The 16123-nt window shown below is 43.8% G+C and overlaps 1 protein-coding gene across 3 annotated transcripts in view; it reads right to left on the minus strand.

The window, feature by feature from the left end:
- The window catches only part of PHKB (phosphorylase kinase regulatory subunit beta), a 122766-nt gene that overhangs the window by 101344 nt on the left and 5299 nt on the right, over positions 1 to 16123 (minus strand). Inside the window, exon 2 of one of the 3 annotated variants that reach the window (XM_068121135.2) lies at positions 6033 to 6246. The exons of the other annotated variants lie outside the window; for them this stretch is intronic. Coding sequence (XP_067977236.1) covers positions 6033 to 6108 — 76 coding nt within the window. The 5' untranslated portion in view covers positions 6109 to 6246. The remainder of the gene's footprint in view (positions 1 to 6032; positions 6247 to 16123) is intronic. 3 annotated transcript variants of the gene reach the window in all.

A 16123-nucleotide genomic window follows, 5' to 3' on the forward strand; every position in this document is an offset into this window, starting at 1 on the left:
GTGCTGATGTTCCATCTCTCCCTCCTTATGAGGATTGATGATGAATTGGGGATGGCAAATTTTGGATTAATGGGATTGTGGTGACGAATTTGGTATTAGGGGAAATATGGGGAAGACATGACAGTAGCGACGAATTGGTAATGTGTAGATTTTTGTACATACGGGGGTAAGGGGCAAGGGTAGAACAGGTGACGGGTGGGGTGACGTACGATAGGGTCAAGCTTTTCTCCGCTCGGTCTCCAGGCGCAACTCACCTTGCATTGCCTTTATTGATGTGTACCCTTGTGACCTTATCCCTCGCTAACCTGCCCTCTGTCTTCCTTCCCCGACCCATGGATCGTGCTCTCTGGGCACCGAGGGGAGCGTGCAGGAGTCCGCCATTGTGTGCCCGAACCCCTGCAACCCGCTGCCTGCATCGATGCACCACCTTATGGACCACATGTCTGTGGCTGAGCACCACCCATGGACCCCATGGGTTGGGGCATGGCCCCTCTGCTGGGACCGGCCACGATGGCCCAAGATCTTGCTTGCGGACCCGGTGAGGTGGCACCAAGCCCACAGGTGAACCACTCATAGTCGGCCCCTGTGGGCCATAAATAAAAACGGACACGTTTTGTGCATTTTTTATTTTTATATCCACCAAATAGGCCGCAACCAAGAAGATGAGAATGACAACAGCAAGAAGAACAATGGCCAGCAGAGGGAGCCGAAGAGCAAGACCACCAGCAGGGGTTTGTTTTTTTATTATGAACTGTGGTGACTGTACACTCCGGTGCGTTTTTGGTGCTTTATGGTGCTCTTTATTGGTGCTGGTGCGTCGATGCAGCGCAGGCTGTCTCCCCCCCCCCCCAAAAGAACAATCGCAGGTCCTGGGTTGTGTTTTGTAAATACAATCAGCGTCACTTGTAAATAATGCTCCCCACCGTACATGTATAGTTTGAGAACCATTCCGCAATTCGGTTAGCTGTGGGCGTGAATCTGTTAGGTAGGGTGCAATGCAGCAGCGGGACATATTTATTTGTGTTTTAAAATTGTCACACTCAGGGTCAGGTTAATTGTAGAGGGAATTACACCTACGTGTCATACGAAGTAAGTTTTATAGGCCCGGGACATGCCTAGAGGATGAGGGTGCAGTGTTGCGGATTTGAGAATTTTGTTGTAATATCACCCTGTGTCAGTGTAATGATTCCTTGTAAATACCTCCGTAGTGTAAAGTTCAAAGGTCGTCCTCTTAGTTAGTCCATATACATGCACGTAGGCCACCATATACCCTTCTAAATAGTTATTTCCTTATTATGTGTATTAGTTTAAGGCTGTGTTTCCCATTAGTTGACTCTGCATTGCATCGAATTGAAATAAGGTAGAATCCCCTTTCAATTGCATTGCCTGCATTACCAACTGCATTCGCCACCATTGCCATGTGGTCAAGCCTCGGAGAAGAAAGGCGTGTCTCCACCTCGTCATAAGGAGGAGTGAACCAGCCCCGATCAACCAACCAAGGATGAGGGGTTTGGCTTGAGAGGGCGGAGAGAGAACGATCGGGCAGTTTCGCGAACGTTTCAGGGTGTGGCGCTATATAACCCGTCACGCGCCGCCCCCACCGAGAGATGCGTCAAAGAGGAGAGTTGAGTGAGCAGCAGCAAATGAGTGAGCATTCCACCGGAGTCCACCGCAGCTTTGAACCAACCGGAGCTGAACCAACTGGAGCTGAACCAACCGCAGTTTTGACCACCGCAGCTTTGAGCGTCGACAGCAGTTTCGGCCCCGGCTACAAAGCGACGCCGCCGTGCGAACACGCCTGAGGAAGGGCGGCGGCTGCTCACTCCCGGCCCGACCATTCTCCTGCTCCAGCTGAACCTTCCTCCCCTTCCAGCCATTCGTTCCTGCCTTCATTCCCCATTCGTGTAAGTCTGATTGTCATCTGTTCTGTGTGTCTTGTCCTGGGGTATAAGTAAGTTTGTATAGGTAAGCTAGTGTTGCACTGTGTCTTCTTCTTCTGTAAATTCTTTTCGTTTCTTTCCTCCTCCTTGGTTTCTTTCATTGTGTACATAATAGTTCGTAATAAATCCTGTTCTTCCTACCTTGCCTTCTTTCCTTTGCATCCGTTTCGTTTTAGTGATTTCCCCATTGGATACCTGTGGCACGATCTGGCCAACGTTTAGAATCGGGTCTCGTTTCTGCTAATGGTTCGAGCCGCGGGCTGCCATCCGCTCGGCAAATAACATCTTGTCCACGGTCTCGAACGAGGTTGCTCACCTGCCTCCCTGGAGGGAGCTGGGCAGCTTCAGGAGCGGAGACGGCCAGTGAAAATAGAAGGGGGACTAACCGCCCCCCCCCAAAGGGGAGTGCCGTACTCCATTTCCGCAACAATATTATATATATTGTTACCTCTGCCACCAAAGGTGGAGGGAGGTTATGTTTTTACCCCTGTCTGTCTGTTTGTTTGTCTGTGAACAAGATATCTCAAAAAGTTGTGGATGGATTCGGACGAAATTTGGCAGAGATGTAGTGTATGTGACAAGGACGAAATGATTAGATTTTGGTTAAGATCCGGATCCGGCTCGTATAATTTTTAAAGTGATTCTTCACCATTGGGAGATAGGGCCAAAACGATAATAGCAGGACATCTCAAAAAGTTGTGGACAGATTTGGCTGAAACTTGGTGGACAGATTGGGTGTGTGACAAGGACCATCAATTCAATTTTGGTGAAGATTCGAATCCGGATCCGGATCAGAGAATTTTTAAAGTGATTCTTCACCACTGGGTGATAGGGCTAAAACCGACATATAGCAGGATATCTAAAAAAGTTGGAGGGATTTGGCCGAAACTTGGTGGACAGATTGGGTGTGTGACAAGGACTAATCGTTTAGATTTTGGTGAAGATCTGAATATGGATTCGGATACGAGACATTTAATTTTAAGTGATTATTTACGATTGAGATAAAAAAAATTATGGACGAGTTATGACTAAACTCGGTGGATGAGTTGGTTACGTGACAAGAACAAGCCGATTAGATTTTGGTTCAGGTCCGAATCCAGATCCGGTCCATCAGTGGGATACAATACATAAACTGTTCAGCCTGGCGGAGGTATGCGCTTTAGTGATTGCCGTTCTAGTTCCTCAAGGTTTAGGTTTCGCTGTGGGTCAAAAACCTGGTCCTGTAACAAAACATTCTGCTACAGAAACCACAAAAGCGGCCCGATGTGTTGAAGGACATGAATATGAGTATTGTTGGTAAAAACCCAGAAGAATCACCAGTGATCGTCAGAGAAGCAGTTATATTCTACCTGCTCTGATTCGTCTGGCCGACATGTAGCAGTAGTTCTAATTTCACGATTGACTTAAATGCCTTTGGATAGCTGGGAATGGACACCAAAGTTACACTTCGCCTGCCTGACTAAATGGGGGTGTGGGCGGGGATGAGGGGATCTGATGAAATATTCAGCAATCTTAGCAGGAAACACTGCATAAAAGAAAAAGCTTAAAAGTCAAGATGTTATTTCAAAAAAACCTCAAAATCCAGATTGACTGTACCTCCCTTTGGAATGTCAGCTGGCAGCCCAGAGTACCAACATGAAGTCATCAGGCCTAACGTATCGGGGGAAAACCACATGGCACGATGCCATTTGAATTGATTCTGATGATCGTCAAAAAATCTCGACTGAAGTGCAATCTTTACATTGATGACAGTGCGAATACAAAACACAAACTCATTTCATCTATTACACGAGTTTCACGGCATGAAAACGACTGGAATGATAAAAACACGTCGCGAACACGTTCGGCCTTTCGTTTTGCTTCTGAGTCACCACCAACATCCTCATAATCCTCTCACACAACAGCTATTACATGGTCTTTTTTTCCCCTGGCATCTCCTGAATGTTTTGCAGTTTAGTTACACAAGCATGTACAAGGAAACTCAAGACACGAGGTGGCCATTTTGCCAGTTATGCTTGTGGCATTTTGCTGAGCACCTCTTCAATATATTCCATCATTTTACACATTGCATATTATATGTAATAATAACATTCTTAACATGTACAACTGAATCTGACTCGATATCCACTCTCCCTTGATAATTAACTTGCATATATACACGTTCCATTCCAACACCTGGCAAGAGGTCTGCCCAGGGTACCAGAACACTATTGCTCACTCTTTTTCAAGAACACCATATTAAGGTCAAAAAGAAAGATAACTGAAGTTCACAACAAAAATGGAGACAAATTAGTTGGCAAGCTCTGAGATAGAGCACTTCCTGTTGGCACTTTATCAGAACAATATTTTCTCTCTCTCGCTACAAGAGTGAGTTCTCCTTTCGGGAAGGTAACTCCGACTATTCAACTCACAATCGAGCATGCAACCCAGCAAGCTATCGTGTTATCCTCAAAGCTAATCCTTTACTAAAACCTCTTGCACGACCACAATTATTACCACCTTGTAGGGTCAGCTGGGAATATCTTTTGACTCATCTTTCAAAGTCAGGCAGCTTAGCAAATGGATGTGGACGTTCTGGACAAAAGCGCTAAATTTTCCCCACATGCTCCGCTTTAACTTTCCATTTTTGGTAGGAACCACTTCCTCCGAATACATTATTATTTTTTTGCAGTATTTTCAGTGACTGTTGTACATTAACCGTATTCCGTTTTTGCATCACTGTCACATTTTGGAGGAAGAAACAAAAGACAAGTATTTGTGGCAATGATGGCAATGAGGGTGTTAAGGAAAGCAAGTGAGAGTAATGTGAATTTGTGCTGAAGGTTTCCATTTTTATCACTGGAAGCTTCACCTACTCGCACAATGCTTCTTGCCATATGTGATGGGTCCCAAATGGAATGCCCAAAAGGGTTTTATATTTCCACCTGCATTTCTACCTTTGCTTTCATTGTAGCTTTTCCAGTAGATGTTTTGGTACTTTTAGTGCACTTGCATACACTGGGATCCTCAACGTTCACAAACGGCCACAAGACCAGAAGCAAGTCTACAAGAAACTCGAAGACACTCTTCGACGTCGCGACGTCAACCGATATGCCTCAGCCCACATTATTACACACATACCTGTACCAAGTTTGATTTAGATCCATTCAGCTGTTCTCAAGTATCACATTTTTACTTGACAAGACCTCTGACCTATGACGTCTTAATGCCAAAATCTAATCAGGTCATATTTGCATCATAAAATATACTTATACCAAGTTTGGTCAAAATCCCATTACTTGTTCATAAGTTGGTGCAGTGACATAATTTTTACCTAATGGGACCTTCTGACCTTTGCCGTGACTCTTTGCCTCTGACCTTTGCCTTTGCTGACCGTGTCGTGCGCTATCTTGTGAAACCGATGGTATTTTGACTAAACTTGGTTTAAGTATATTATGATGTTCATATATTTAATCTAATCAGTTTATCTTTACATCATTATACATACTTGTACCAAGTTTGATTTAGATCTCTACAGCAATCTTAAAGTTATTGCAGTCATGAAAGCCTATCACAGACTCTGACCTTTGACCTCATGATGCTAATATATAATCAGTTAATCTTTGCATCATAATATACTTATACCAAGTTTAGTCAAAATACCATCGGTTTCACAAGATAGCGCACGGTAACTGAATTTTTTTTTATCTAACGGGACCTCTGACCTTTCACCACTTGACCCCATAATCTAATCAGTTCGTCTTTGCATCATTATACATACTTGAACCAATTTTGACAATTTTGACTCTAGTTATCACAGTAACGAAAATCTATCACGGACGGATGCATGCGCCGACGATCTGACGGACACTCCACAAACATAATGCCGACAAAGTACGAGAATGACAATTTATATTCATGTGGGAAAATCAAATAGACTTAAAAGGTCAAAGGTGAGCACTCTTTCTCAGAGCTATCCCATCAACCAACACAAATTGGCACAAATAGCCAAGTGGAAAGCCTCCATTGCTTGAGGTCCTGTTTAGGGTCATGGTCAATATTCTAAGATGTCTCAGGGTATACCTGAATTCACGTTGGCTACAAGGAACTCACCGGGTTTGCAGCAAGGTGTCAATGGTGGGTTCGCATTGCCACCTGGATGCCGAGATACGGCCAATGCTCCGGCCATGGTGGCAAAACGGCTGCACTTTGAAGGAGTTATCCTCAACAAAGGTAGGGTGGCACCACCACCAGAGAAGTAGGTTAGCAGTGAGTCAAATCAACATGTGGGCAGGATGCATGGTGAGAATCTGTTAGTAGGATTTATCTGCAAATGAGTAAAGGTAATTAGGAATCGACATGAAAACAACAAGAAGAGAGGATGAATCTGTACAAAAGAGATCACCATAACAAAATGTGTGAATTTTAACGGTTAGAGGACAAAGAAAAGGTGAATAGTGTTAATACAAAAACAAACAAAAAAAAATCCCAAACCTAGATTCTCAGTAAGTATTGTATCCAACGTTAGAAGTTATGGACACCCATGCCAAGCAACATCCACATGACATTTGTGGATAAAAGCAACTAGTGGTCACAGGAATATTGCTTGTGCAAATAAAGAGGAATGGAGGTGAGGGATGGGAGAGAGTGGGAAGACTGAGAAAAGAAAGAGAAGGGAGAAGGATAGGGAAGAAGGAGGAGGAAAAGGGGTTTGAGATGAGAGGTCAGAAACGCATATTGAAGGAAGGGCTTTATTAAATAAATTCACCATTTATCCGTGCGTGCAAGTTTTATAAAGATGTCCTGAAAGATTTGCTCAGGAAGACATCAATGCCTTGGTTGATGAGTAGTGCTTCCTGATATTTAAGGACCAATGACACAATGGCAGACTTAAATCAGCCTCTTTGTGTTCCAAATTTGAGCACCTGCATCAATAAAGTTGGTGTCAGCTCTGAATCTGACGTGCTGCACTGATAAGTTTAGTGTCTATTCGGGGTTTGTTTATATCCACATAAAATAATACAATTGATGTGTCATTGTGGCCTTGCTGCACATACATCACAAACAGCTTGTAAACTTCTATGAAACCTCTATTTGTCCTCCGACATTAATTGCACATTACTTTGTGAGGTAATACATGGAAGGCTGATCAATTTTCCTGGGAAACTGCACTTGATACCAGAACAATTAGAATTCCTACAGTGCCCATAGAAAGTCTACACCCCCTTTCAAAGTTTTCACCTTTTGCATTAACACAGACTTTTTCACCTTTATTTACACATCGTAACCCAAAACTTCCAAGTGAAAAATAAATTCTACAAATTTCAGAAAATTAATTAAAAATACAAAACTAGATATCTTGGTTGGATAAGTGTCCACCCCCCTGAGTTAATACTTGGCGGAAGTACCTTTGACAGAAATTACAGCTGTAAGTCTGTTGGGATGGGTCTCTACCAACTTTGCACACCTTGATTAGGCTATATTTGCCCATTCTTCTGTACAAAACTGTTCAAGCTCAGTCAAGTTGCATGGGGAGCATTGAAGGACAGAAATATTCAAGTCATGCCGCAGATTTTCAATTAGATTTAGGTTGGGGCTCTGACTGGGCAACTCAAGGACATTTATCTTTTTGTTCCTTAGCCACTCCAGTGTCGCTTTGGCTGTGTCCTTTGGGTTGTTGTCATGCTGAAAGGAGAACTTCCGTCCCAATTTCAGCTTTCTTGCAGAGGGCAGCAGGTTTTCCTCTACGATTTTCTGTATTTTGCTCCATCCATTTTCCTTTCTATCCTGACAAGTGCCTCAGTCCCTGCTGATGAGAAACATCCCCATAACATGATGGTGCCAACCCCATGATTCACAGTAGGGATGGTGTTCTTTAGGTGATGTGCTGTGTTAGGTTTGTGCCAAACGTAACATTTTGCATCTTGGCCAAAAGGCTCCATCTTGGTTTTGTCAGACCACAAAACATTTTTTAACCACATGGATTCAGAATCTCCGGAGTGTTTTTTTGCATACCTCAAATGGGACTCAAGGTGGGCTTTTTTGAGTAATGGCTTCCTTCTTGCCACCCTACCATACAGGCCAGACTTGTGGAGTTCTTGGGATATTGTCACATGCACACAGTGACCAGTCTTTGCCATAAAGGTCTGTGGCTCTTTCAAAGTTGCCATTGGCCTCTTGGTGGCCTCTCTGATTGGTCTCCTCCTTGCTTGGTCATCCAGTTTGGAGGGACGGCCTGATCTAGGCAGGGTCTTGGTGGTACCATACGCCTTCCACTTCTTACGGATTGTCTTGACTGTGCTCCAAGGGATATTCAAGGCCTTTGAAATATTTTATACCCATCCCCTGATCTGTGCCTTTCCACAACTTTATTCTGGAGTCGTTTGAAAGCTCCTTGGTGCTAATGGTTGAGTCTTTGCTCTGATATACACTACCAAGCAAAGGAAACCTACAGGAACAGCCGATTTAATTCTGAAATAATCAGAATCACTACAATTTAACACAGGTGGAGGCCAATTAACTTGGTGTGTGATTTTGAAGGTGATTGGTTACACCTGAGCTAATTTACAATTGCTATTATAAGGGGAGTGGACACTTATCCAACCAAGATAATCTGGTTTTGTATTTTTTATTAATTTTCTGTAAATTGAAGAATTTGTTTTTCACTTGGAAGATGTGGGTTACGATGTGTAAATAAAGGTGAAAAGTCTGATTTAATGCATTTGAATTCCAGGCTATAAGGCAACAAAAGGTGACAAGGTTGAAAGGGGGTGTAGACTTTCTATAGGCACTGCACAAGTGTACATGGCCAAGAAAATTTAGCACTTCTCCCTCAAATATTAGGTCTTATAGTCAGTCAGTATCTGTGTCTCTTTCTGTGTGTCTCTTTCTCCCCCTTCCTCTTCTCTCTCTTTCTTTCTCTGTGTGTGTCTCTGTCTGTCTGTCTATCTCTCTCCGCCTCCCTCCCCCTCTTTCTCTCTCTCCCCCCCCCCCTCTCTCTGTCCTTCTTTCCCTTCCCTTCCTCTCTTCCCAGCCATCCCTCTCCCCATTTCTCTTGCTTACCCTCTATCCTGATAATCTGGAGGGCCATTAAATCAGTCAGTCATATGGTTCAAGGATACAGTATACACGAGTATAATCCAAAACAAAGCCCTTCCGAGCTGTTAAATGCAATGCGGCATTAAACACTGTGTGCGCACGTGCCGCTTTGCCTCCAGCCCAGATGGCTTCAGCAGGGCATACTCGAGTCTGTTTTAAAGAACGAGGATTTAAAGTTCACAAGTAAAGGACAGTCCGCTGTTAATACTTGTGGGAAGTTGTAAGTGTGCAATACAGGTACATAATAATTCATATTTCTGTGAAAGTCAATTTAATATCACAGTTACCTTCATGTATATATTTTTAAATTAGGAAAGTAAAAAGGATTTTTTTTGGCCTTTTTTTTTTTGCTATACATATAAATTTTTTAAAGAACAAATATTTGCCATACATATTACATTATCATGTGCTGGTAATGTCCACTTACCACAAAGATAATATGCAGGAAACAATTTGTGGATATTTGTACAGCAAATAATACGTTAGCTGTAATCAACACCAGTTACATGTATGTGAATTATGAGAAACCACAATTAATCGTTTCAAATTAGCGAATATCCTATCTCCAAACCCTCTGCCAATGACATTCAAGGCCAACTCCACATATGGATTACTGACTTCCTCTACTCTCGTAGTCAATGTGTGGCTCTCAATGGAATCCTTTCATCTCGCTTCCTATCAAAGTTGGAGTGCACCAAGGCAGTGTTCTGGGCCTAGTCCTATTCCTGATCTTCATAAATGATCTCTCTGACTCTCTGGAAAATCTTCTTTATCTATTTATTGATGACTCCACCCTCTGTTGTGACATCCCTCATCCTTCCGATAGTCAGGAAACAGCTTCTTCTCACTCTTTAGACCTTGTAAAAAAAAAAAAAAATCACAAACTGGTCAAACACGGAGTAGGTCTTTCCATCCTGACAAATGTCACTATCTCTCTCCATCTCTCACTATATTTCTCTATCTCTATATCTATACATATACAGTCACGTGAAAAAGTAAGTACGACCCATGTAAAGTTTTGACTTTTTCAACATATTTCAACATACAGCTATTTGATCTTCATTTCAACAATATTGATAGATAAAGGTGATATAATATAACAAATATCATGAAACATTTACATTTTGTAGTCCATTGTATAATTTAAATAATCATAACTGCAAATTTAGCATGTGGAAAAAGTAAGTACACCCCGACATTTATCACGACTTCAAATACCTAAAATGAGAATCAGGTGCACCAGCTCAGGTGCAAATGATTAGAACATCGTTAGAGAGGATCTTGGAGGAACCTGTCTTATTTAAACCTCAGACATTTAGTTTGGTTTGCTCTTTGTTGTTGAAGTGTGCGGCGTCACCATGCCTAGATCAAAAGAGCTCTCTGAGGCCTTCAGAAAGAAGGTTATAGATGCCGACGAGTCTGGGAAGGGATTTATAAAGATCTCCAAACAATTTGAAATCAATCATTCGACTGTCTGGAAGATCATCTACAAGTGGAGAAGATTCCAAAGAACTGCCAACTTGTTCAGGCCAGGCCGCCCCAGCAAGTTCAGCCCGAGAGCAGACAGCAAGATGCTGAAGGAAGTCTCTAAGAACCCCAGAATGTTATCACGGGACCTACAGATAGCTCTTGCCACTGTTGATGTCAAAGTGCATGAGTCTACCATTAGAAAGAGGCTGCACAAATTTGATCTACATGGGAGATGTACCAGGAGGAAACCTTTGCTGTCCAGAAAGAACATCAGGGTAAGACTAAGGTTTGCCAATGAACACGTTTTTTTTTTTTTTTTTTGTTTTTTTTTTGTTTTGTTTGTTTGTTTTGTTTTGTTTTGTTTTGTTTTGTCTACTGAATCGAGGCTCGTGAAAGAGCTAACATTTATTTCACAAACAAATCAACCAGACAAACAAAATATACAAAAAGAGGGAGCGGAAGACAAGATTTTCGGCAAAGACCAGCACTTCTGCAACAATGTGCTCTGAACAGATGAGTCAAAGGTAGAGCTATTTGGCCACAGTACCAGAAGACATGTTTGGTGAAAACCAAAGACAGCATTTGACTACAAGAACCTGATACCAACTGTAAAGCATGGTGGTGGAAATATTATGGTTTGGGGCAGCTTTGCTGCATCAGGGCCTGGGCAGCTCACCATCATAGAATCCACTATGAATTCTTCATTGTACCAGAGGGTGCTTGAGGATAATGTGAGGCCATCTGTCGGAAAGTTGAAGCTCAACCGAAGGTGGACCTTGCAACATGACAACGACCCTAAACATACCAGTAAATCCACCAAGGAATGGCTGAAAAGAAAGAAATGGAGGGTTCTGGAATGGCAAAGTCAAAGCCCGGATCTCAATCCCATCGAGATGTTGTGGGGGGATTTGAAACGAGCTGTACATGCAAGAAACCCCTCAAACATCGCACAGCTGAAAGAATTCTGCATGGAGGAGTGGGCAAAAATTTCCCCCAGTCGATGTCAGAGACTGGTAGACAATTATAAGAAACGCCTACTTGAGGTTGTTTCTGCCAAAGGGGGCAATACCACCTATTAGAGCCAAGGGTGTACTTACTTTTTCCACATGCGAAATTTGCATTTATGTTTATTTAAATTATCCAATGGACTACAAAATGTAAATGTTTCATGATATTTGTTCTATTATATCACCTTTGTCTTTCAGTATTGTTGAAATGAAGATGAAATTGCTCTATGTTGAAAAAGTCAAAACTTTACATGGGGTGTACTTACTTTTTCACGTGACTGTATATCTATATATCTATCTCCCTCTATCTCTCTGAAAGGACCATCTGGCAAACCCTCCTATCGACCCTTCTTACCTTTGCTTTTGAGGAAGTTCAGTCATTCAAACTCCTGGGTCTCACTATCAGCCATAATCTTTCTTAGGCAAAGCACATTTCATAGTTGACCTCCAAAGCCAGTGGCTTACTTGGCATCTTCCGCAATGCAAAGTCCTTTGTTGGAACACCTGGCGTCCTATCCACCAACAACACTTTCATCTGCAGCTTGATGGAGTAATGCTATCCCCTCTGGGCTGGCGCCCATGCCTCATACCTTGTTCAGCTTGACGCTGTGGAAACCAAGACTTTCCAGATCATTGGAATCTTCAACGATGAAGCCGGGTCTAGGGGCCTATTACTTTGTCATCGCCATCAGGTTGGTGGTCTCTCTGTCTTCTTGCGCCTCCTTACTGATCTTGCACCTCCTGCCCTCTCTGTACTTTTCCTCTCCCCTCAACCCCCACCCCCAGGTATCTGCAGGGCACACAAAGTCCACCAGCAACCCACACTGAGCAGAACTCCCAAAAGCCAGAATCAATGCTCCCTTCCACTCATTTGTTCATCTCTTTTTTCCACTTGTGGAACCAACTTCCACACACATCTTCAATCACTTCCCTTCAGGTCTTTAAGACAGCAGTTCACCACCATTTCACATCATCTTCAATCCCAAACTGTTATCTTTTCCACACCCGTTAAACCACCGCCATACCCCCTCAAATTTTGCTTCTCTATTCATCTTATCCCCCCTTCTGCATTCTCCCCTACCCCTAAACCTAACCCACACATCACTTGTTGTCAGTCTCAATTTATTTTCTCCCTTGGCCCTGCTGTTACAATTTCCCCCTCCTCTTTCAGCTGTTCATTTTGTTATGTTGTGTCCTCATCCATTCTGTGTTCTAGCTTTTCCACGGTCCTTGACTGCATACAGTCACGTGAAAAAGTAAGTACACCCCATGTAAAGTTTTGACTTTTTCAACATATTTCAACATACAGCTATTTCAGCTTCATTTCAACAATATTGATAGAAAAAGGTGATATAATATAATAAACTAGTGGGGTCACCCGTGGGAATCCCACGGGTATGGTGTGTGACATTTGGACATCTTGATTTAGATGCTGCACATTAAATTTTACAAAATGGTTAAAATGGTGTAATGAACACAACTTATTTATTTCACATAATGTGACCCCTCACTCCTCTCCACCCTCACGCCTCTCCAATACCACTCCTCCTCACACTCCTCTCCAATACCTCCTCACACTCCTCTCCAATACCTCCTCGCACTCCTCTCCAATACCTCCTCGCACTCCTCTCCAATACCTCCTCGCACTCCTCTCCAATACCTCCTCGCACTCCTCTCCAAACCCTCCTCGCACTTCTCTCCAATACCTCCTCACACTCCTCGCCAATACCTCCTCACACTCCTCGCCAACCCCTCACACTCCTCGCCAACCCCTCACACTCCTCGCCAACCCCTCACACTCCTCGCCAACCCCTCACACTCCTCGCCAACCCCTCACACTCCTCGCCAACCCCTCACACTCCTCGCCAACCCCTCACACTCCTCGCCAACCCCTCACACTCCTCGCCAACCCCTCACACTCCTCGCCAACCCCTCACACTCCTCTCCAACCCCTCACACTCCTCTCCAACCCCTCACACTCCTCTCCAACCCCTCACACTCCTCTCCAACCCCTCACACTCCTCTCCAACCCCTCACACACCTCTCCAATCCCTCACACTCCTCTCCAATCCCTCACTCCTCTCAAATCCCTCACACTCCTCTTCAATTCCTCATACTCCCCTCCAATCGCACCTCACTTGCCTCTCCAATCGCGCCTCACTCTCCTCTCCAATCGCTCCTCACTTGCCTCTCCATCACTCCTCACTCTCCAACCCTCGCTCCTCTCCAACACCTCCTCACACTCCTCTCCAATCCCTCACACTCCTCTCCAACCCCTCACACTCCTCTCCAACCCCTCACACTCCTCTCCAACCCCTCACACTCCTCTCCAACCCCTCACACTCCTCTCCAACCCCTCACACTCCTCTCCAATACCTCCTCACACTCCTCTCCAATACCTCCTCGCACTCCTCTCCAATACCTTCTCGCACTCCTCTCCAATACCTCCTCGCACTCCTCTCCAATACCTCCTCACACTCCTCTCCAATACCTCCTCGCACTCCTCTCCAATACCTCCTCACACTCCTCTCCAATACCTCCTCGCACTCCTCTCCAATAACTCTTCGCATTCCTCTCCAATACCTCCTCGCATTTCTCACCAATACCTCCTCACACTCCTCTCCAATACCTCCTCACACTCCTCTCCAATACCTCCTCGCATTCCTCTCCAATACCTCACCAATACCTCCTCTCCAATACCTCCTTGCACTCCTCTCCAATAACTCCTCGCATTCCTCTCCAATACCTCCTCGCATTCCTCTCCAATACCTCCTCGCACTCCTCTCCAATACCTCCTCGCACTGCTCTCCAATACCTCCTCGCACTCCTCTCCAATACCTCCTCACACTCCTCTACAACCCCTCACACTCCTCGCCAACCCCTATTGCCAAACCTATTTAAAGTGTATGCGCACATAACTAATAAAAAAAAACGAAGCCATATCTCTCGGTAATTTCCTGAAATATATTTTACTTCCGGATAATAATGTTGAATGAAATAAGAAAGAACGAAGATATATATGTCGTTTTTGTGCCGACTCTCATAAAACGTAAAAGTAATATATCTTAACGAAAAGAAAAAGCGAATTTTTAATATATGTCGACATTTTCCCCGAATGTTATTTTAGGCGGTGTATTTTTGTGTATCATCATGACGCGATTTTTATAAATATATCTCGGCAATTTCCCGTGCGTGCATGAATGTTCTCAATTATTTCTGACACCGAGTCTAAAACCATCGATAAAAATTAAATCAGACGGTGAATTCGATAAAATGGGCGTTTAGTTTACAGGCCTTTGAGAAATCATTTCGTTCTATAAACGGATACTTTCTTGGGATTCTCTTCCCGTTTTTTTTCAACCGAGTCTAACACTATGTTAGCGACTGTTAAAAATGAAATGATATATCGAATTAGAATTGAAATAAACCTGTGTGAGAGAGAAAGACAGCACGGGCCTAACTAAACAGGCCTCAAAGCTATTCGAGTTAATAAAATGGTGGATATTTGTTTACATGAAGCCTCTCCAAGAATGGGTGGAGCTATGTGTGGAGCTACTCTGCAAACGAACTAAGCCACACCCCCGGACAGACGTCCAACAGATTCACCTTCGCCTATTATAATATAGATATCATGAAACATTTACATTTTGTAGCCTGGTGTTGGCTTAGCGGTTAGGGTGCCGGCTTGAGATCCTAGGATCCTGGGTTCGAATCCTGGTTGATCAATGAATTAACGCCAGGGGGGTTGACTCAGCCTGTCATCCTTCCGAGGTCAGCAAATTGAGTACCAGCTTGCTGGGATGAATGACCACGGTGTGTACCCCGGCTTAGAATAGGTACACCGTATCCCTGCGCATCGTAAGGGCGTGACCAAGGGTTGGCGTCAGGAAGGGCATCCGGCCATAAAAACATTGCCTCAAACAGGGAACCATGATTGTCATGGGGCCCGCAAGGCTAACCCCCGCTCTAGCGGGGACATGGCCTTAAAACGATCATTCATTCATTCATTTTTTCATTTACATTTTGTAGTCCATTGTATAATTTAAACAAACATAAATGCAAATTTCGCATGTGGAAAAAGTAAGTACACCCTTGGCTCTAAAGGTGGTATTGTCCCCTTTGGCAGAAACAACCTCAAGTAGGCGTTTCTTATAACTGTCGACCAGTCTCTGACATCGACTGGGAGAAATTTTTGCCCACTCCTCCATGCAGAATTCTTTCAGCTGTGCGATGTTTGAGGGGTTTCTTGCAGGCACAGCTCGTTTCAAATCACCCCACAACATCTCGATGGGATTTAGATCCGGGCTTTGACTTGGCCATTCCAGAACCCTCCATTTCTTTATTTTCAGCCATTCCTTGGTGAATTTACTGGTATGTTTAGGGTCATTGTCATGTTGCAAGGTCCACCTTCGGTTGAGCTTCAACTTTCCGACAGATGGCGTCACATTATCCTCAAGCACCCACTGGTACATTGAAGAATTCATAATGGATTCTATGATGGTGAGCTGCCCAGGCCCTGATGCAGCAAAGCTGCCCCAAACCATAATATTTCCACCACCATGCTTTACAGTTGGTATCAGGTTCTTGTGGTCAAATGCTGTCTTTGGTTTTGGCCAAACATGTCTTCTG

This window comes from Myxine glutinosa, chromosome 6, assembly GCF_964187855.1.
Source record: "Myxine glutinosa chromosome 6, kmMyxGlut1.1, whole genome shotgun sequence".
NCBI lineage: Eukaryota > Metazoa > Chordata > Myxini > Myxiniformes > Myxinidae > Myxine > Myxine glutinosa.